The sequence below is a fragment of the Pinus tabuliformis genome, chromosome 6 (assembly GCF_031772625.1).
Source record: "Pinus tabuliformis cultivar Carrire ecotype Pingquan chromosome 6, CPIR1, whole genome shotgun sequence".
Taxonomy (NCBI): domain Eukaryota; kingdom Viridiplantae; phylum Streptophyta; class Pinopsida; order Pinales; family Pinaceae; genus Pinus; species Pinus tabuliformis.
In genome coordinates, this window is record NC_142292.1 from 1,537,555,360 (window position 1) to 1,537,578,741 (window position 23,382).

A 23,382-nucleotide genomic window follows, 5' to 3' on the forward strand; every position below is an offset into this window, starting at 1 on the left:
GGAACCTATGGTGTTAACTATAGGTCTGAGAGGTATGTTCGGTTTATGGACTTTGGGAGCCCCATAGATTCTAGGAATGATGGAACTGCTAGGAATGATTTTCTTTTTAGTGGCATCATCTAAGGATGATTCTTTAATTTTCTTTATTACCTCACGCATGATTTTCTCACTAGGATCTTTGTCTATTATTTTATAACAACCGCTATTGTTTAGATGATCTTCCATTTTATTGTCATAATCACTTCTGTTCATAATCACAGTTGCGTTGCCCTTGTCTGCCTTTAAGATGACTATGTTTTTATTATTTCTAAGGGTGTTTAAGGCTCTTTTCTCTTCTAAGGAAATGTTAGAAGAAGGAGGTTTTGCAGTTCTCAGGATTTTTGCAATGTCTTGTCTAATTTCTTCACTTTCAGCTATATCTAAGTTTTTTATGGCTACTTCGATATTACTGATAACATCTTCAATTGGAATCTTATTAGGGGTTATGGCAAAATTCAACCCTTTTTTTAAGATGGATTCAGCAGCATGATCTAGGAAGATGTCTGATAAGTTAATAACTAGGGCTTTGTCAGATGTCATGATTGGATTGTGAAGGGGGTTTTTCATTTTTAAGCTGGTGAAAGGGTTATTAGCTAAGTTTTCTGCTTTATTCATAATATTATTTATGCCAGCATTATTTTCATTTTGTAACATGTTGGTTATGTTGCCGTGCCTACCAATTATAACTCTGCTGCTTTCATCCTGAGTCACATCCTCGTTACTTGCCATCATATTGCTGCCTTGACCGTTCCCATCTTGACTTGTAACAGCGAGGTTGAAAGGTTGAAACGTTTTAGCTTGCGTTGATAGAGTTACCTTATTATTCGAATTCATAATACTCTTCAGATCTGCGCTGTTTAAAGATTTTTCTGCTAGATATACCTGCACCACCGAATCCATAGTTCCAGGCATTGAATCATGCGTTCTGGATGAGTGGATTGTGTTGATCTGTGAGTCGGTTTGCAAAGGAGCCTGTGCCCATGAATTATTGCCACTTCTATTCATTATGGCAGCGCTGTTCATTGAATCTGATTCCGAGCTATTCATCAATTTCACTGCGTTGTTTCTCTGTAATATAGCATGATTGCTATCAGGAACCAGCGTTTCTTGCGGTGTATGTATTCTGGACGAACCATTAAGATTGTAGATATGAGGATTGTGATCTTCACTATTGCTGCATAAATTGTTTAACTTTTTCAGTTTCTTGATGCTGTCTTTTATTAACCATTTGTCAGCTCTTATGAATGTAATAGCATCTAGAGATTGCCAAAGATCCTTTCTAAGATGGGCGGCAAGGTTCAGATGCGCAGAAAGAAGTTTCTCAAAAGTTTTTATTAATTTGGATCTGACCCATTTGATTTCATTTCTCACCAGGGTATCACTTAATTTTTTGAAACTGGATGGATTTCTGAACCGAAGAGGATGTTTACAGTTGGCAAATTTAGGGATGACCTTGTTATCTCTGCACTTTTTAAGAAAATTCAGATTAGAAATGAGTTTAGCTCTGGACAATCTTAATTTTTTGAAATTTGTCACTTTTACTTTAAGAATTTAACATTACCATGAATTGCATATCAATACTAGGGCCATAAGCCTGAATATTAGGCTGCCCTACGAAAAAAATCTTATTTATTTATTTATTTTTTTTTTTTTTTGTTTTTTTTTTGCGTTTGGAACAACTTTGTCACAAAAGTTTTGTGAAAAAAATTGCGGAGTGATTTTTTTTTTTTTTGCAGGAGCGCGACGGGAGCAGTAGTGAATTTCGAGAGCATGCTCCGGAGTTGCTCTTGATTTGCTCCCGCTTGGAGCGTGCTTTGGGAGAAATTCGAAGGGGAGGGAGTTGCTCCCTAGCAACCCTGCTCTTTACAGACTTTCACCAATGGGAGGAGTCCAGGTATGAGAGGAATCACAAGAATAGATGGGTCAATGAATGGATGGACAGTGATTCCAAGAGCCTATTCACAAGAGAGACTCAATTATATGGCTTACTTGCTTAAGAAGCAAGGTGATGAGCTCTCTAGGAAGGGCTAAGAGGATACTTAAGCCCAAGGTTTGGGAATGTCTCTTGACAGGAGGCTACCTAGGTCTAAGGATACTTGTGGAGAAATGGCTTCTATGTAATGCTTGTTGAATGTAAGGTACAAAGTTGCAGGACCATAAAGAAAACAAGTGGACCCAAGCTTGGTCAAGGATATAGAGTTGATCAACCAAGGAGGGGTCTGATCTAGTTACCAGAGAGAATAGGATCAAAGAACAAATTTTCTTTTGAGATTTGAATGTAATGACCCAAATGAGGACAATAACCCAAATCAATCTGGGGCAGAATTAGTCTTATGTCTAGGGCTTGCTATATCTCTAGATTCCACCGTTGAATTTGCTTGAAACTTAGTGGACCTCTAAAGAAAACCCAAACGCAGTAGTGGACCCAAAATCGAGGTGTTTGGATGGCTATAATGAAATTCGATTGATGCCCTAGATTACCCATTAGGGCTAGGCCTAAAAGGAAAGGAAAAATGCGAGAAATATAATCTTGTAAATGACCACTAGTGGTTGGATTAGTGCCTTGCCTTTGGGAGAGATGGATTCAAGGTGAATTTGTGATTTGGAGATACTATATCAATCAAGGAGACCTTTAGACAACTTCAAATGGCAAATTAAGGCATGCAACAACTACCAAAGGAATTTATACTTCGGAGTTCATGAATTGATGACTTATCAAGGTATATTCAATGAAAATAACATCTAGGAACTTTCACCCATTTATACATGACACATGTAATATATGCAATGCAACAATAGATAAAAAAATCCACAATTTCGCTTAAATTAGAGGCAATTTCAGACCTAGATAGCGAAAATCCCAACAACATTAATGTGATTAAATAAATACAAAAATAAACATGAAAAAGAGATTACTTACATGTACAATGAGTATACCCAATCATCAAATCATGAGAATAATGAAGCTCCAAGATAAAGAGAATAGTATCCAAACATCAAAATTCATCCATGAAACCAAACTCGTCCGCCAAAAGGGAATGCAAAATTTTCCAAGTAGCTATTATTCCAATCCAAGTGATGATGAGAGGAATGAATGAGCCTCTCATCAATATATATCCTCTCTAAAGAGTTGGATTTGCCTAATTAGACCTAATTAAGCCCCAAATAATAAAATAATGTGCAATAGTAACATCTCTTGGTGACAAGCCCACCAAGATAGCTCAATGACATAAAATAAAGCCTCTCAAGAGGGCAAAATAATCAACACAATGAGTCGTTGGGCCATTGAGAAAGCCTAGTGAAGTCCAAAGTGTGCCATGGTGAGAAAATGGACTCCAAACATAGTGGAAAAGGATTTGGCCGCTTGTTATCCAAGCAAGTTATATGTGGTGTCCCCAAGTGGGTGTGGGGGCACTATGATATCCTCATAGGTCTCCAAGTTGATCAATAATACCTGTATACCATCTGTAAGGGCTAGGATGATGACACAAGTCCTCCCTTTGTCTCCTGCAGTGAGACACATCCTCATCTGGACCTTGGAAACTCTACCAAGTGTGTAGTACAAGTGTGAAGCCGGCTGGGCATGGTGATCCAGGTGCATCATCCTCATCCAAAAGGTGGAACATGAGCAATCACTGGATGGTGCTTGGGATCCATGAAGTACTCTCTGCTATGATGGAGGCCCATGGCTTTCAATGCTCACCCTACAAGTGCCAATGTGGCCCTTTGAAGGGCATGGACCCCGTATAGGGAGACGAGACCACAAATTGAGACCCATCTGCAATCCTACATAAGATACAACAAATCATTAGAATAATCAAGTAAAAGAGCTTGAAAATCGTGTAATCAAATGGGCACCTAATGGTGGCATGCCCTTCCATAGTGGGCTTTGGCATGTACAGGTGTCTCCAAGCTCAATAATGTTGAAAAATGTAACTAGGTTCGGTCTTCGTAAATGTATTTGAGTCATTATGTAATGTACTTGTCAAAAGAATGAAAAAGATTTATTATTATTATTATTATTACAATGACTTATTAAAGCATGGGTTTCATGCTTGGGTCATCTTTTATTAGTCAAAGTCCCCATTGTGGGCTGCTAGGATTTATATTGAGTCATTGTATATTTTATAAGACCCTTCTTGGGCTTTTGAATCATGTAAACAAATTTATTATTGAGTTAAATTAGGTGTTTGACACATCCACACCAAGTCGGCCCCAACTAGGTAATTCGACCTCACCAGAAGTCTATATATTGAAGCAGTTTCATTTCATTTGGTGCATTCTCTCTCACACACATAAGTTCGATATCTAGAAGAAAGAGCTAGAAAAGTGTGAAGTAAGAAAGGAAGGCTAAAGGAGTGCGAAGTTGGAGAAAGAGGAAGAAAAAGAGAATCAAAATTTTGGGCTAGATATCTCTCTCTCGTGTGGATTCCTCTAGGAGATCGAAGTCTTTCTTGTCAATTCGAAATTGTTGCTGCTTCTGTTGCTGCCATTTGCTGGGTCGAAGTGTTGCTGTTGCAAGGTTGAAGTTCTAGATCAAAGTTGCTGGAAGAGGAGGCTAACTTGGTGGTTGGAGGAGGTCTGTGTCTAGGTTGAAGAGTCTCAAGAAAACTATTGAAGGAAGAGATTTTGACTGGATTTTCCCCTAGATAGGGGTTTTTCCCTAGCAGAGTACCTACATCTTGTGTCTTGTGTTTTTGTGATCTTCATACACACATAATTTGGTAATTGCTTGATGAAAGATAATATAACAAAGAAGTAAAAGAAGCTAATATAATTCACAAGTAATTATCAAGAAAGAGAAATCTAACCCTAACTCTACTAGCATTGATTTCTCAACATGGTATTAGAGCTAAGGTCAAGGAAGATTGAAGATCACTCTATTGGCTTTAAGAAAATGGTTAATCCCTCTAAGATAAGTTATATGAGAATGGGATTCAATATTGCAAGAAGCTAGATCAAGAAGATCTTTTACTACTTATTCAACAAGGTCAAAATTCAAGGGTTCTTGGCTGCACTTACACGTTCACTTAATAATAATAATGCATGGATTATTGACAGTGGAGCATCAAGGCGTATGACAGGGAAGAGTAAACAACTTCATACTCTATCAAAGAAACCATCTTCTGATGCAGTGGAATTGGGAGACAACAAAAGCTATGATGTTAGAGGCCTAGGATCAACATCATTGACGCTGGAGAATGGAGCTAAGGTGAAGGAGGAAAAAGGCAGTTTAAGGATCTATTGAAAGGAATCTAAGGAACCTCAAGAAGTTGATCAAAGGATCATATAAGGAGACCTCATAAGGAAGTCTACACAGAAATCAAGAAGTCTAAAGGGCCAAGAAGGAAGGTAGACCTATTCAAGATAGAATGCTACAATTGTCACAAGATGTGTCACTATAGAAGTGATTGTCCTGATAATCCTAGGAATAAAAGAGGGGCAGGGATCAAGCAAACTTTACCAAAGAAGTTTCACCAAAGAAGAACAACATGGAAGGACCCGAGGTCAAACACCTATTTTCTAGGAACTCTTCGGGACTCTATCCCTTGCATATCCTTCTACTCTAAGTTTTGAATTGCTTTCCTTTATGTTTTGATTTCTAGGTTTAACATATTTTGGAAAGCATTTTTAAATTGTTTTTATAAGGTTATAGGTATCCCTCAAGTTTTGAGGGAGCCCTCACCAACTCCCAAAGATAAGAATCTTACTCCTTGTATTACCTTTTTATTTTTAGTTTCCTTTACTTATATAAGTTTGTTTGTATCAAATACTAGTCACATTTCTATTCATAAATCACATTTCTATTCATATGTTCCTTGTTTAGGAAAAGCTTGCTGAATACTCAAGAATTATGGAAGAAGTCCTCACAAAGACAAAGCATTGGAGTTACAAGGTTTGTTAAGAAACAAAAGTTATGCCTTAAACAATAAGTTTTCTCTCTCTTCATGATATTCATTCTTGATAAACTATTCTACATTACTAACATTATTGTGTCTATCTCTCTTGAATCATAAAGATTCTTGATTGGGTGATTCATCATTAGATAAATCTACCCTCCTCATATCTTTGATTATTCTTGTGGAACCTTAAAAAGGTCTTTTGTTAAACCCTAACTTAAGGGTATGTCGATGATAATGTGTGAAACCCTAGCCTACTTATTGTTATTGATGGTGTCTAAAGAAGACATTTGATGCTTTGATGATGTCATGTTTGGGGTTTTGGTACGGTTATGAAAACCATAACTTGTTAGGGTTGAATGGTGATGTTTGAAATCCCAAACCTTCGAAGTATTAAGGTTTGCTATGTTATGTATTGAAACACTAGATCATTAGGGTTTGGTAGGGTGTATAAGAAAGACCCTTATTTTAGATAATGTCCTAGGAATGAAATCGTATGTATATATGTGTTTGTTGGATCGAAACCCTAGCCTAATCAAGTTTGTTGTATGTCTAACTTTAAGTATATGTGTGTTTGTCGGATCGAAACCCTAGTATAATCAAGTTTGTTATATGTCTAACTTTAATATATTGATATTTGTATCATTGGGTTTGACTAACAAATGTTATGATATGCTTGTCCATGATGATGGAATCCTAGATATATGTGTTGACCTAATTGTTGATGGTCATAAGTCATAGGTTTTGAACTAGGCCCTAGTCGAAGTTTGATACTCTAGGATGATAATGTTTGTGAATTCTAGGGTATTTTAGCTAAACCTTAATAGAAGTTCAATTCTCTAATATGTGATGACAAGTGTGATCATCTGAGATTTATGAAAGATTTTTGAAATCTTTATTTGAGCTGTGACTGGTTTCGATTGTTGGAGCTGAATGGCTCATGTATGAAATCTAGGATCTTGCACTAAATCCTAGTGGAAGTCTAACATATGAGTTCTAAAGTTGTTAGATGCATTGTAGAACTATATTTGTTTGAATTACTTCTAGGGTTTGCAATATTTTGTAAAAGGGTATGTCATACCTCTAGAAGAAATATTGAAGCCTTAGTTATAATGAAGGTTGATTAAGGTGCTTAAAGTCTTGGTGATGAAATCTAGGGTTTATGACAAAATCGTGGCATATAGATGAAGTATAAATGTATGTGTTTCTTGTTGTTTGTAAATCTAACTAAGTTTAGGTATTTGATGTCTAATGTCGAATGCTTCCACTATTATATGATTTTGATATGGTTAACTTCATGATTCTATAGATTTGGTTGTACTTTCTATCTAAGTTGTGCAAGTATATAATCTTCAAGATGGTGAAGATGTTCGTAAATAAAGTTGATATGATAAGCATGATGAAGAAAGTTATATGCATGATGAAGAAAGTTATATGAATGATAATGGTCATGATAACTCTAATGAGTAGGATGGCAGCCATGAAATATTTTCCAATGTCATAAGAAGGAGTTGATCTCCCTAAGTTAAGAGAGAGCCTCGATAAAAGAAATCTCCCTAGTTAAGAAGGAGGGCATATCATAAGTCATGATGGACACCTTGAAATAAGAAATTGGAGAATACATTTTGAGGAGATGCTGAGATAAGGAAAGCAAGATCTGTTTATAGAATATGTCGCTGCATGTGAAGTAGGAAAGGAAGATGTATAATTGAGGAATCTTCTGTCAAGATTCGTTTGAAAGTCCTACTGTGATAAATTGAGATGCAACATCTAGTTGACCCCGAAGGTTTGTGTTTACTTATGTACATTTGAAAGTTTGTTACTGATTAGGGTTGTGTTTGTACAGGTAAATCTCTCAAGAGGTTTGATAGCATGCTGGTTACATGAGAGAGATTTGTTACCGATCTATTTGATCGAGGAGGATTTGCTATCGATTGGAATAATCGGGGGTGTTGAGGCTTTGTGTGAGACACATTGCTTGGGAGGACATTTGGCTGACACTTTTTGTTGATGTTTGGATCCTGAAGTAGGGAGGGTGGTGTTGGTCATAGAGCTCTGACCTCGTATATGCACCTGGATCCCAGGGTTGATGGTTAGCAAGTAAGCCTGATGGTTTCTAGAGAGGCTGAAAGCTTTAGTCCATCTTAGTCCCACCCAAATAGATTGCCTTGGTCAAGAATCTAGTTCGTGGCACCGTGAGTCCCTAAACTGTTCAAGGAACTTGGATAGATTGCCTTGTTTAGGAATCTAGTCCATGGCATTGCGGTGCCTAAACTCTTCATAGTTCATATGTTTTGAGATTTTCCTTGTACTTGTTATTATGAATACCTCCCTCGTTAAGAGGGAGTGTTGAAGAATGTAACTAGGTTCGGTCTTCATAAATGTATTTGAGTCATTATGTAATGTACTTGTCAAAAGAATGAAAAAGAAATTTTATTATTATTATTACAATGACTTATTAAAGCATGGGTTTCATGCTTGGGTCATCTATTATTAGTCAAAGTCCCCATTATGGACTCCTAGGATTTATATTGAGTCATTAGAGTCATTGTACATTTTATAAGACCCGTCTTGGGATTTTGAATAATGTAAAAAGATTTATTATTGAGTCAAATTAGGTGTTTGACGCCTCCACACCAAGTCGACCTCGAGGATATCAAGTTAGCCTCAACTGGGTAATTCGACCTACTAGAAGCCTATATGTTGGAGCAGTTCAATTTCATTTGGAGCATTATCTCTCACACACATAAGTTCAATATCCAGAAGAAAGAGCTGGAAACGTGCGAAGTAAGAAAGGAAGGCTGAAGGAGTGCAAAGTTGGAGAAAGAGAGAAAAAGAGAAAATCGAAATTTTGGGCTCTCTCTCTCTCTCTCACTCGTGTGGATTCCTCTAGGAGATCAAAGTCTTTCTTGTCAAGTCAAAATTGTTGTTGCTCTTGTTGTTGCCATTTGCTGGGTCGAAGTGCTGTTGCTGCAAGGTCGAAGTTCTAGATCGAAGTTGCTGGAAGAGGAGGCTAACTTGGTGGTTGGAGGAGGTCTGTGTCTAGGTTGAAGAGTCTCACGAAAACTATTGAAGGAAGATATTTTGATTGGATTTTCCCCTAGATAGGGGTTTTTCACAAGCAAAGTACCTACATCTTGTGTCTTGTGTTTTCGTGATCTTCATACACACATAATTTGGTAATTGCTCGATGAAAGATAATATAACAAAGAAGTAAAATAAGCCAACATAATTAACAAGTAATTACCAAAAAAGAGAAATTTAACCCTAACTCTACTAGTATTGATTTCTCAACAAATAATGGGGTTAACCAGGACCCTATTAGGTGGTTTCAAACTTTAAAGGGGGTGACATGTCAATGGTACATCCATCAAGTGGTAGGTGGCATGTGATAAAAGGATGGAATGGAGTGGGGTCAAGGGGAAGGCTCCAGGCCACATGCCATGGTACAAGGGTAGCTATAATTAGGGAAGCCTATGTTTGGGTATATGAGTGTAGGAGGGAGTAAATCGTGTTACATGAGTTACTTTGGCCTTAGTTTTTCCACCCTTCTTCATATGCTTTTGCCTTTGATTTATTTTTCTTTCATAATTGCTCTTGGCTCTAGCCACTGAGAGCATGATGTGTAGGATATAACAGTGTATACCCCCCTTTGAGGTGGGGCAGTTCATTGCCGACTAGGGGTATGGATAATCATGTGTTCCTTAATGTGAAGGGGCTCATCTAGGGCCCATAAGAACTAGGGTGATGGCCATGAATGAACGATAGAGCTCATGTTTGGCTTTTGCCCACGTGCTAAATTTGTATGTCCCGACCATCTTTTGCATTTTACGATACGTTTCTTGTTGAGAATGGGCAAAGTATTCTTTTTCTTTTCTTTTAGTTGCATCAACTTTCAAGGCATTGTTTCAGGCCCGACCCAAGGTGTGGAGAAGGGGAGGGGAAGGCTAACCCTTTGTGGAGCTAGTGGACCAGTGTGGACCCAGATGTGAACATGATGAATAGGGTTTAAAATGAACGGAGGGGAATAATTTATATGGTGTTGGGAAGCAAAACCATGCAAAAGAAATTGGGGTTTTCCATGTAGTGCCAACGCTGAAGCTAATGGCCAATAAAGGAGATCCCTCGGGACTAGGGTACAAAGCTAACCACCCAATCGGGCAGAGGAGACAAGAGTACAAACCTAGCCCACTCTTTCCGCTGAATCGCCCCACCAATCCATGCCCAAAGGTGTCCATGATAAGGAAACAAAATTACTCAACTAAACCAATGAAAAGCTATACATTCAGGCTCTGAAGGCCCACCTTCAAACATACCTTCATAACAGATGGGCGAGGGACCACATGGCCGACTCAAGTGGCGAATATAGTGGCACATCAAGCTATTTGGTGGTTGTTGGCTGTCGACTGAAGACCATCTTAAGAGAAAGTTTCTCTTATGCATACTACCCATCAATAGTGGGTAATAGCTACTCAACATAAACTTCTTCTTCTAACATGTCATGAAGGAATGTTGTCTTCACATCCATCTGATAAAGGATCCATCCTTGACTTGCAATAAAGGAAACTATCGAACGAATGGTGGTATATCAGGCCACAGGAGCAAAAATATCATCATAATATTTTCCCTCTTTATGGGAGAACCCTCTTGCGACGAACCTTGCCTTATATTTCTCAATGCTTCCATTGTCTCCATGGTTGATCTTAATTCATAGTCATTTTGAAGTGACCACAGATTTTCCCTTCGTTCTCGGAACGACATCCCATACATCATTCTGCATAATTGATTCATATTCTTCGGTCATAACATCTTTCCAGACTTGTTTTTTCACAACTTCTTCAAAGGAGTGAGGCTCAACTTGAATCATATTGCTCATCGCTACAACATATCCTTGATACCTGCTCAATTTCTTGCTTTCCCTAACAGTTCCAAGAGCAACAACATGTCTCTCAGAATCTTGTAATGTTTCCTTAAACCCAAGTGGCCTCTTCCTCGTAGGGGATCGCAATGGGTTATAACTTATCGGTGAGGGATGCAAGGTAGGAAGGCAACGAGAGGTTCAGAGAGGCAGCGTGGAGATTCAGAGGGAGTCCGTATTTTTGTTGGGAGCAGTTGAGATCTAGAGCCGGAAGCCGGGCTGTGAGACCGAAGGGCCAAAGGGTCGAGGTTCCAGTCAGCAAATTGATCCGCTGGAAGGGTGACATAGCTGCTAGAAGTTGTGACGTAGTGACTCCATGAGCCCACGCAGAGACTGCGCATAGGAAGCGTGGGGCTAGCCATCTAGAGCCTGGACCAGAGTTGGATTGCCAGTGACAGTGTGAGAATATTTCTCACTACCTCTTTGCTAGTTTATTCTTTGTATCAGATTGCTAGTTTGGGCATCTAATGGTTTGTACTCAGATTACCACTGTATAATAATAAAACCCTCAGCTATTGCACCAATTTTCCCATGTTGGGTTTTTCTAGGGACATTGGTCCAAAAACAATAGTGTAATTGTGTGTGTGTTTATTTCTCTCTTGTGAATTTTTTTATTTTTTATTTTTTATTTATTTATTTATTTTATTTTATTTTATTTTTATTTTTATTTTTATTTTTATTTTTTATTTTTATTTTTATTATTATTATTATTTTTTCCACAGTATTTTATATTGTGAAGGTTGTAGTAGATTTTATTTCGATGTTTACTGTGTAACACTGTAAATCACATGATTCAAAAATTAACAAGTAGGAGAAATTTAATCCGTTGTTGTAGTAGGAAGTTGGGTCACCAAATTTTTGCATGGTATCGAAGCACAGATTGTAAGCCAGAGAGCTTTGAGCAAAAGAGGAGGAGGTTTGAATTTCTGCGTAGGTAGTAATTCGAAACCCCAAGGGCAACGTATTTCCTTGGCCAAGAGGGTCAGTTTTTCGTGGAAATTTTACTTCTCTGAGTGAGTCGACAAAGAATAAAATTTTCCAGATCGAAGAGTACCAGAGAGAGAGGGAGTAACAACCGTTTCCTTGCAGAGTAGATCTTGAGCTGGGACACAGATTTTGCCGCATCTTGCTAGTGCAAACAACGTCAGGAGGAAGGAAGAGCACACACTGGGGCAATTCTTTCCTCAGGGGACTTGTAGTCAAGAAGTTCGAATTTTCCTAGCAGAGTAGCAGTAACTGTGTGCAGGATTTCTCACTCTTGAAGGGATTTCGAATAGCTAGGAAACAATTGCACAAAGGAGAAGAGGGGTTTGACATTTTCAGAGAGATGACGTCAGCTGGGTTGAGAGATCAAGATCGGTTGGACGATGCTTCCAACTATGTGATTTGGAAGGATAGAATTTCCTGCCTTCTAGATGAGCATGATCTCTGTTGATTTGGGGTAGCATCGGATGTGCTTTAGGCCTCAAATTTTGAAGGGAGGCTTGGGTAAATGTATTCCAAAGAACCCAAAAAGCATTTTGGAAAATTCCACCCGTAAACAATTTTATTAAAATATTTAATTTTTTTTAATGGGTCCCTGAGTCTAAAGTTAGGAAATTAAAAATATTAATGGGTATTAATCTACTTTTGGGTGTAACTTCTAGAAAAAGACAAGGATCAAGCTAAAATGATCTTAGCCATTGTTTAACTTTTAATCCGGGCCGTTGAATGTCAACGAGAAGATTATTTAAAGGAGCTTGAGGGTCATTTGGAAAACACACCGAGAGATCAACTGATCGAATTTTTGAAGTGAGAAGTTCTCAAGAGGAAATTTTGATTGAGTAGATTTCTTGCAGTTGAGGGGCAGAGATAACATCTGGAGAGAGAGAGATTTTCTCAGCTGGAGAGTCATCAGCAGAGAGCGATAGAGAGTGATCCAGTGGCTCTTACGCAGAGGCTGACGCAGGGCCACACAGAGGGTGAGAGAGAGTCTGAAATTTTGCAGCAGAGTTAGTTTCAGAAGCCAGGAGCTGGGGTGTGAGATCAGGAGGCTGAGAGTAGTGACTCCGGGAAACAAATCGATTAGCTAGCTAGGTGACCCAGTGCCTAGAGGGGCTGACGCAGGGACTGTGTGAGGACTGTGCATAGGCAACGCAGGGCCTGCCAAAGGCACCTCATCAAGTGTCCAGATCAATTGGGATTTTTCTCAGTGATTGTGTGAGGTAATCTCACGAATCTTTCTGCCAATATTTCCCTCTGGAACTGAATAACCCTTGAGGTATTCAGAGATGTATTCAGAATTTGCTATTGCTTAATAATAATAAACCCTCAGATTTGCTGCAATGGGTTTCCCACATTGGGCTTTTCAGGGACATTTGTCCAAAAATAACGGTGTCATTGTGTTGTCTTTTCTTTCTTGTTCAGTCCCTTGTTTCCGCATAATATTTAATTAAGTGAAGGCTGTAGTGTATGTATTTCGATATTTTCCGTAGGAAACTACAAGTAATTTGTTTGAAGGAATTTAACAAATAGGAGAAATATCATTAGTCGCTGCATTAGGGATTTCGATTGAGGAATTTTCACAATCTAAAGACTTATATCGATAGTGTGGTAGCTGTAACTGCAGATGCAGATCTGCTTAAGAAGTACAAGAAGGAGATGGCGAGAGCTAAGAGGTTTATTCTCGATGGGGTTCGAGATCACGTGGTATCTCACATAGTTGGCAAGGTATTGCCTGACAGATGTGGGAAGCACTAACTACGTTGTACGAAGGATCTTCTGAGCATTAGAAGATGTATCTTGAGTAGAAGTTGAGATGCACGAGGATGCAGAAAGGGTAGCGTGTAAACCCCTTCCTTACTAGGCTTCAGGATATCCGAGATCAGCTGGCTTCAATAGGATCAACGCCCCAACCTATAGAGTTTGTATGATTAGCTCTGAACAACGTTTTTGAAGAATGGCAAGTTTTCGTCTAGAGTATCTTGGGTAGAGAAAAACTGTGAGATTGGGAACGTGTGTGGGTTGTGCTACAAAAGGAGGAGATGAGGCGAGATCTGGTGAAGGCCACCATCAGTGGCAACAACAATAGTGGGACAAAGCAAGTGAAGGAGGAAGACGTGGCCCTCACATCTAAGGGGCAGCAGGAGCAACACAAAAGAAAGGAATTTTCGAAGATCAAATGCTTAAGGTGTGGTGAGCTGAGCCACTACAACACTCAATGTCCTCTCAGGAAGAAGGACAAGGAAGAGAAGCAGGATTAATAGGCTACATCCGCTGAGATTAACAGGCTGTCCTCCAGATTGGAGGAAGAGTTTTCCATGATCATCGAGTTACCTCCAAGGGTGAGGTGGGGTGATTTGGAGTTGTAGCCCCAGAAAGCTACATGATGGGCAAGATTCTTGAGGAGGTCCACCTCATGAATCAATACCTTGCTACGGGAGCCCAAGACATGCAGTAGCAGGATGGGTCAGTGGCAGTGGTGCAGTCAGGTGCTAGAGTGACAGATGCAGTAGCTAGTAGCAGTCAGAAATTGAGCAACGCAGAGCAGATTCGACGGCAGTGCAGAGTCAACAACAACGTAGTGGCTTCAGTGACAATGCAAAGGTTAGCAACTGACAAAACTTAGATGACGAATGCATCATACTGACCACAATTGGTTCAGTATTTTGGATGCTTTTCTGTTGTAGTTGTTGTAGTTGCAACAACAACAGTTGGAGAGGGTTGTAGTGCAGATGTAGTGTTGGCAACAATTCAACTGGGCCAGTAGCAACACAAATGCAAAGTTGCGCAGTAGTTGATGGGCAGTAGAGCCAGACATTAGCAACGCAACAGGAGATGGTGCAGAGATAGAGTGATGCTTCAGTGGCTTGCAGCACTAGAGCACATTCCTTGCTAAGAGGGAGTGTTGATTTTTGTGGCATTGGATGTGCTCTAGCCTTGAAATTTTGTAGAGAGGCTAAGAGACATGTATTCTCGAAAACCCAGAAATCGTTTGACAACATTCCACATAGAGATGGTTTAATTAAAATAATTAATCATTTTTAAAGAATGCCTAAGTCTAAACTTAGGAAATGTGATTAATTAAAGGGTATTAATTAAATCTAGTGTGAATCTTCTAGAAGAAGACGAGGATCAAATCCCAATTAATCTTAGCCTTTGATTATCTTTTAATCTTGGCCGTTGGTGCTCCAATGACAGATTGTAAGAAGGAGCTTGATGGGCATTTGGAGAACATACTTGAGACACCGAGATAGTGAGATCAAGAGATTGAATTTCTCAAGAATAACAATGCTGAGTTGCTGGAGAGAGAACGAGTGATCTTGCAGTGAGGGGCAGGGATAGTAGACCGGAAGGGATTTTTCTAGTTTTGGAGAGTGCAAGGCAACTAGAGGTTCAGAGAGGCAGCGCAAAGCTTTAGAGGGATTCCGTATTTTTGATGGGAGCAGTTGTGATCTAGAGCCGGAAGCCGGGGTGTGAGATTGGAGGGCTAGAGGGTCGAAGTTCCAGTTAGCAAATCAATTAGCTGGAAGGGTGACGCAGCTCCCAGAAGCTGTGATGCAGTGACTGCGTGAGCCCATGCAGAGGCATTGTGAGGCTAGTTATCCAGAGCTTGGATCAGAGTTGGATTGCCAGTGACAGTGTGAGAATATTTCTCACTACCTCTTTGCCAATTTATTCTGTGTATTGGATTGCCAGTTTGGGCATCTAATGGTTTGTACTCAAATTACTACTACATAATAATAAAACCCTCAGCTACTGCACTGGTTTTCCCAAGTTGGGTTTTTCTGGGGACATTCGTCCAAACACAATGATTTAATTGTATGTGTGTTTATTTCACTGCTGTGCAGTATTTTGTTTCCGCAGTATTTTATATTATGAAGGGTGCAGTAGATTTTGTTTCGATGTTCACTGTGTAACGCTGTAAATAACTTGATTCAGAAATTAACAAGTAGGAGACATTTAATCAGTTGCTGCAGTAGGAATTTGGGTCACCGAATTTTCACACTTTTTAGTGATGTAATAGGGCAACATTGGCCCCAGGAATTTGGTGATGGCCATAATGATAAGGGGTAGAACTCATGCTTGACTTTTGCCCATGTGCTAATATAAATGTTTCGACCATCTTTTGCATATTTTCTTTCTTGTGTTTCTTGCTTGTGGCCATGATACACTTTTACTTTTCTTTTCGCTGCATCAACCTCCGGGGCAAAGTTTCTAGGCCCGACCCAGATATGTGGACAAGGGAAGGGGGTGTGCCAGCACCTTGTGGAACCAGGGAGGGGAGATGGTATATATGGCTTGTAATGTGAGAGGGAAGTGATAAATATGGAATAGAAAAGGGAGACCACGCGATCAAAACCAGGGTTTCCCAAGTAGTGCCCACCCTAAAGCCATGGGCCAATAGGGGAGGTCCTACTGGACTAGGATTGAAGATTAACACCCCATTTAAAGTGAGTTAACAAAACCATGTTCAAAACCTTTCATTCTTCCAAGTCACCCAATAATCCATGCCAAATGCCCAAATGAAAAACAAGCATAAGCACCTGACTGCACAAAGAATAACATACCTTTTGCATTGGATTTCCCACCTTCTAACATGTTCTCTTGACAAATGGGCAAGGAAACATATGAATAATGCAAGTGGTGGAGATAAAGTAGCACATCACATTAGCTACAACGTGGCTGTTCGGGGTTGTTGGCTGCCTGCTGGAAGAAGATGAGTAGGATAAAAGTTCTCCTAGGGGTGCCTATTTTTGTGGGTAATAGGGACCCTACGCAATCATTTTAGACAATGTCCTATCTTTGTCTTGGAACATAATCATAAAAGTTTTTTATATGTAAATCGATGCTTTTAATCCACCATTTGAGTACTCAAGGGTTGAATTATTTATAGGAGATTACAAGGGGTTTAATTTGTTGAGTCGACCTTAGTAAATTGCTTGAAAAAAATATGTCTATGTTGGACTCGACATTTGTGCCATCGAAAAAACACCTTGCAAAACTACATTAGTTGCAACCCTTTCATATCTAAAGGAATCTCTATCATTTGACAGCTGTCCCCTACTATTTCCAAATAACACGCCTTGAGAACTCTGCAAGTTTCCATTTGATATAGAGTTACCTTCCTCCATTGTTTGAACCTATACTGAGTTACACCTCCAACCATGCCATTCTTACCTTGGGAGACTTGCTCATTTGAATATGATGGATTCCAATTAACAAGCGATACTTGGTCACTGTTCCCTTGGAAAATTGGATGATTGCCAATTGAAAATTCATGATTCTCCATTTAGTTTTGTGTAAGAGAGCAACTCGAGTTGTGGACATAAGGTTGAGAGCTCAAAAAAGAAATAGATGTGAAGCCATTTGAACTTGTACATGTATGAGCTGTAGTAGTTGTATAAGCCGTTAGTTTTTGGTAGTATCAGAAGTGCTCTAGCCATGAAAATTGGTGGAGAGGCTAAGGCACATGAGTTCTAGAGAACCCAAAAATTGTTTGGTGAAATTCCACCCGCATTGTATTTTATTAAAATAATTAATATTTTTGGGAGTCCCGAAGTCTAAACTTAGGGAAATTAAAATATTAATGGGTATTAATCAAAATATGTGTGAAAATGATCTAGAAGGCGGATGAAGTCATGTTTTAATCTTAGCCGTTGATTAGTGACTTAATCTCGCCCGTTGAAGACTCAAAAGGAAAAGTATAAAATGGAGGCTTGGGATTCATTTGGAAATACACAGAGAGGGAGAGAATTGATCTGGAGTTCGATTTCTGGGGCTAGGAAGCTGAGAAAATTGAACTAAGTGATCATTCAACAACAGAGGGGCAGTGAGAGTTTGGGAGAAGGACTTTCCGGAGAATATTAACAGAGAGGCAGAGAGAGCTTGCAGAGAGGCAGCACAGTAGCTGGGAAAGGCTGACGTTGGGCCAGTCTGGGCCCATGCAGTCCCTACGCAGAGCCAGAAGGGCCAGTGCAGAGCAGAAAAGCTGCCTGTCACGCAGAATCCAGAATTGTCGGGAACAACCAGAACTGCCGAAACAATTGGGAGAGTTAACGCAGAGGGCAGAGAAGTTGACGCAGGGCTGACGCAGATCATGAAACCCGGACGCAGAGCCTACGCAGGGCCAACACAGAAATAACTAGTGCTAGCCAGTCTTATGCCAGATCAACAGGAATTTTGCTGGGCGAAGTGAGGTAAAACTCACTCAGATTTTCCGCCAGTATTTTCTCTGTAAAAGATTGCTAGTTGAGCATCCTAGATTTGTATTCAGATATTTCTCCTGCATAATAATAAAACCCTCAGAACTACTGCACCGATTTTCCCGCATTGGGTTTTTCCATGGACTATTGTGTCCAAAAATAAGTGTGTCCTATGTATCTTGTTCTTTGCTTTCTTTTTTGTTTCATGAGATCAAATATTTAATTAGTGTAGGCTGCAGAAGTAATTTGCTTTTGTATTCAAAAGAATAACTTGATGAATGTAATTTAAAGAAAATCAAGTAGGTGAAGTAGATTAAGATTCGTTGCAGTAGGGGTTCCTTCAATAGTTGGAATTTTCAGATAAGTTGTGTAACTTAATGACTTAATGCTTCTTCCTCAACTAGGAGATGCTGGTGCTAACTTCATGCTTATTCTTCGAGATACTGACAATGAAGGTGCTTATCTTCTTCCTCGACTAGGAGTAGTCATGAAGGTGCCCTGTAAATGTCTAAGTGAATATACATGTACCTCTTCCAACTTGTTTCTCAACTTTACTACACCATTATATATAATACCCCATCCATCTTTTAAATCTATTTTAGTGTTTGCTCACATGCACATCCTATTTTCCATCGCTCTTGACTTTGCTTTGAGGATTATCTCGTGCTTTGACACTTAATTTATCTTAGTGGGTCTTCCTATTAACTACCCCATCGAAGAACCTTTACCTATACTCTTACCAACTTACCCACCTGTTTAAACTTATCACTTACTTGACTCATTTTACCAAAGATTGAAATGGAGAAAGGGGAAAAAAATCACCCTTTATATTATTGAAGACACGTTAATGATTTTTGACCATGGCTGGCCCAGTCACCTTTTGACATCAATGACAATTTCTTCCAACATCCTTCCATCGGTGAAAATCCATAAAATGTAGAGGTTTTGGGCTGTAGTGACAGTGGGCTATTACCCCATTGTTTTCACTTGGTCTAGTTTTAGCCTTGTAGGGCATCGCTCTCCAAGGCTTGCTAGATTTTGTGGCAATACACCCTATAATAAGCTTCTTAGATCTAGTAAGAATCAAGTCATAACAAACAAATATTAAACATTAGGATTTACAACAGCCTTGGCGAAGCCCAAATTTACTAAGTATCTATCTATCCTTGATTACGATGGACGTCGTGTTTGTCTCAACCCATAAGGGGCCTTCTTCAACTTGCCTAGATGGGTATCTTGTCAATGTGCCTCAAAACCCCTCAGCTAATCAATGTATATTTCCTCCTTAATTAGACCATTTTGATGAACAACATTTACATCCATTTGGTGTTGATTTGGGGTAGCATCGGATGTGCTCTAGCCATGAAAATTGGTGGACAGGCCAAAGCACATGAGATCTCCAAGACCCAGAAATGGTTTGAGCAGATTCTACCCGGTTAAGGAGATATTAAAATAATTAATATTTTTAATGGAGTTCCTAAGTCTAAACTTAGGAAAAATTAAATATTAATGGGTATTAATATAAAACTGGGTTAGAAGGCTCTAAAGGACATGGATCAAGCCAAATCTAATCTTAGCCGTTGATTAGAGATGTAATCTCGGCCGTTGAAGGGTAAACAGGGAAAATATAAGAGGCTTGAGGGTTAGTTGGAGATAACACCAACTAACCAATGATCAGTTGTAGCGAGGGGCCGTGAGTACGAGGTAGAGAGGTAGGGATAGTGCCGAGAGACTAGCATAGAAGCAGAGAGAGGCAGATGCAGAGCCAGAGGGAGTCACGCAGATGCTAGTAGGGACTGCGCGAAGGCTAGAAGGGCTTGTGTCATCCACGCAGAGGCTGCAAGAGTGACAGAAAGGGTCAGAGAGGCTGCGCAAAGCCTCAATAGGTTGACACAGAGGCCAGGAGGGCTGATGCTGAGCTTCAGATTGTGCTGGAAAGGGTTTCGTGGGGTAGACTTCTCGAATATCTGCTCTAAATAAAGAGGTATTGCTGCTGGATTATTTTCTCTGTCAGATGACCCAGTTTGGCACCTAGTTGTACTTAGAAAGACTGCATAATAAAATAACCCTCAGAATTGTTAAAAAATAGCGGTGTCACTTGTGTGTTTGTCTATTTCTTTCAGCTGTTGATCTGTAAATGGTTGAGACTGTATTGTGTTTATTTGAGTGTTTATATGGTTAAATAACTTGTTAGTAATTAAACAAGTAGGCGAAATAAACCAGAGAATACAGATAAAATTTCTAACGGGTAATACTTAGAAATTTCAACATTTGGTATAAAAACCACCCAAAAAGTAATGCAACTAATGGTTTTCTTGAAGTATACTTGGCAATTGGAGCAAAAGTTTCCTCATAGTCAATTTCCTCTTTTTGGGAGAATCCTCTCGTTATGAATCTAACATTGTATTTCTTTATGTTGCCATTGGCTGCATGCTTTACCTTGTACAACCAGTTGTAATTTATCCTAGGATTCCCTTCAGATTTTGGCACAATTTTTGAGATATCATTCTTTAAATGGAGTTATAGTGTCATGGCACCTTGACATACATTCTCTGTAGTTGCTTCCTCAGAATTGTAAGGTTTTGAATCAATAATGGAAGACATTGATGGAACATAATTAGTACATTTCTTAGGAAGACGATTGACCCAAAAAGAGGTGGTCTTGGGTGCTTCTACTTGTTCATGTGCTTCTTGTAAAGTTTGGGTAACCCATCTTGGTTCCTTGGGTAAACTAGATGGTAAAGTGGTCTTTGTTCCTTCATTGATATGAATCTGATTTTTCCTTCTCTTTTAGATCATTGTTTGAGACATCATGCATCCACATCAAATTTCACAGCTCGGCTCACCATTGTCTTTTATTGTGATGGAAGATAGGTCTAGTAAGCCTCAGAGAACTCTTTATAACTAATACTATACCCTTCATGCTACAAGAAGTTTATATCTCTTCTCATTAGAAATAGGAATATAGATAAGACAACCATATACATACATGAAAGCGTGATACCTAAGGTTTCTCATCAGTGAAAGTTTCTTCTGGTGTTTTGTCCTTCAATATCCCATGAGGACATTTGTTCAAAATACATGCAATTGTATTGTATGCTTATGCCCAAACTCTTATTGCCTCCTTGAGTTGCAGAAGAGCCACCAAATGCGTAAGAAAGAGCTATTGTGGTGACAATTGGTAGCCTTCCATAGTTACACAAACTAGCACCTTGTTGCTTGGTCCTTTACATCAGATAGTGGTGCTAGATTTTGTTTTAATATTTTCCATAGCAATTACAGTCCTATCTCAAGGAGGGGGTCCAAGAAGTAAATAGGCAAACAATCATGAATCCATTTGTGTAGATTTTCTTTCTATCTATCATTAGGTCGCTACATTTTCCATGATTAGAAAATTGGTACTTGTGAGATAACCTATCTTACTGCTTTTAGATTCTGACAATTAGAGACATATTTTTAAGAATTTTTTTACAGCGATATTTTCTCGGAATTGGATTCCTGCATTATATGAGGAAACCAAGTATACACTGAATTATTGACTAATATTTTCTTTGAATTTGTGTTTTTGTATGTTATTTCAGGCAGAGGATAGGGAGTTCCTTATTCGTGTGTCTTACATGGAAATTTACAATGAAGAAATCAATGACTTATTGGTTCCTGAACATCGAAAGTTGCAAGTACATGAGAGTGTAGAGGTATGGAGGGAAGCGTTGACAACAATAAGTCATCTATCTCTATATAGACAAGCTTGTAGCTTAATGATTTCTGTTTGTTCTTTATAGCGTGGAATCTTTGTAGCTGGCTTGAAGGAGGAAATTGTTGGAAACCCTGAGCAAGTCCTCCAACTTATGGAGTTTGGAGAATGTAAGTGACGTATTGAGTCTTTCTAAATTTTATTTAAGCATGCAAGTGAATTGGCTGTACATGATATTAAGGGCTTTAATTACTTACAGGGCACCGTCACATTGGGGAGACAAACATGAATGCTTACAGCAGCAGATCTCACACTATTTTTCGTATGGTGAGTGTCTCGCTATAATTCATTGTTAAGTATGATGAAATGACCATATTGTGAGCATTCATAAAGTGATACTGTACACTCTAAATAAAACACAAGTCTTGTTTTTGCGAGATTTAGTATGAAATAATGGATTTATAGGCAATCATCTTATAAACCTAATATTGTACAGCTTAGAAATAGTACTCTTTTTGCTTCACCACGGATTGAGGAAGTTGGTTATGTTATTAGTGATGTTCATGTGTCAGGTTATTGAAAGCAGGGATAAGAATGAAAGTGATTCTGTTGGCATGTCATGTGATGCTGTTCGTGTATCAGTCCTAGTAAGCTACAGTTATCATCGTTCTATGTTCCTTTGCTCTACCTTTTGAATTGATAATTTGTAGCATGCTGGGTTATTAAGGCCTTGTTGATATGACTGAAGCTGTATGAATGCATGTCTGATCCAAGATTACTTGTGCCAGAATTTAGTGGATTTAGCTGGTTCAGAGCGTGTTGCAAAGACGGGTGCTGAAGGTGCACGTTTGAAGGAGGGATCACATATAAATAAGAGTCTAATGGCTCTAGGAACTGTTATCAAGAAGCTGAGTGAAGGTGTTGAAACTCAAAGGTAACCATTATCTTGGTTATCTCATTCAAACATTTCAAATGTAAAAAATCACTTGAGAATGTAAAACTTATATGCAGTATAAGGTTCTATACTCTGTTTCTGCAAAAATATGCAACTCATAGAGATCATTCCTATGTTATATTTGTTGCAGAGGACATGTACCATACCGTGATAGCAAGCTCACTCGAATTTTACAACCTGCATTGGGTGGTAATGCAAAAACTGCAATTATTTGTAATATTACACCTGCTTTGGTAAGTTACAATGAAGATATGACATTTGTTATAAACGTGTTCATAAATACCGAGTTATAAATTAGGAGTTGAAAACCATTATTGAACTTATAGTTTTATTACATCAGCCTTTCCTCTTCCATGCAGGAAATCTCAGTCATTGAACTTTTCTCAACAGTGGGTGGTTTGCATTCTTTTTCATGTAGCAGACTTTTGAAACATCATAGCATTTCATCTGCCAACATTCACTCTAGAGGATCCATATTTTTGAGTTTTTGCCTCTCATCGGGGTCATGCATACATGGAATCTAAAATGTGGATGTGGACTGAGTGTTCTCTTAGACTACAATTGTTGCTTTTACCTCTAGATGTAAAGCGCCCCATGCAATGGTTTCTTGTAACATTGCCTTGCAAATAAATTCCAATAAAAAGATCATCCAATGAAGAAGTGAGAGCTAAATAGCTGTTTCAAAAATTTTG

At 39.0% G+C, this 23,382-nt stretch overlaps 1 protein-coding gene across 1 annotated transcript in view; it reads left to right on the plus strand.

The window, feature by feature from the left end:
• LOC149264585 (kinesin-like protein KIN-7O) overlaps nt 1-23,382 on the plus strand; it is a 193,699-nt gene that overhangs the window by 105,275 nt on the left and 65,042 nt on the right. Inside the window, exons 4-9 of the mRNA XM_089390028.1 lie at nt 21,623-21,736; nt 21,824-21,905; nt 21,995-22,062; nt 22,308-22,382; nt 22,524-22,669; nt 22,821-22,923. Coding sequence (XP_089246154.1) covers nt 21,623-21,736; nt 21,824-21,905; nt 21,995-22,062; nt 22,308-22,382; nt 22,524-22,669; nt 22,821-22,923 — 588 coding nt within the window. The remainder of the gene's footprint in view (nt 1-21,622; nt 21,737-21,823; nt 21,906-21,994; nt 22,063-22,307; nt 22,383-22,523; nt 22,670-22,820; nt 22,924-23,382) is intronic.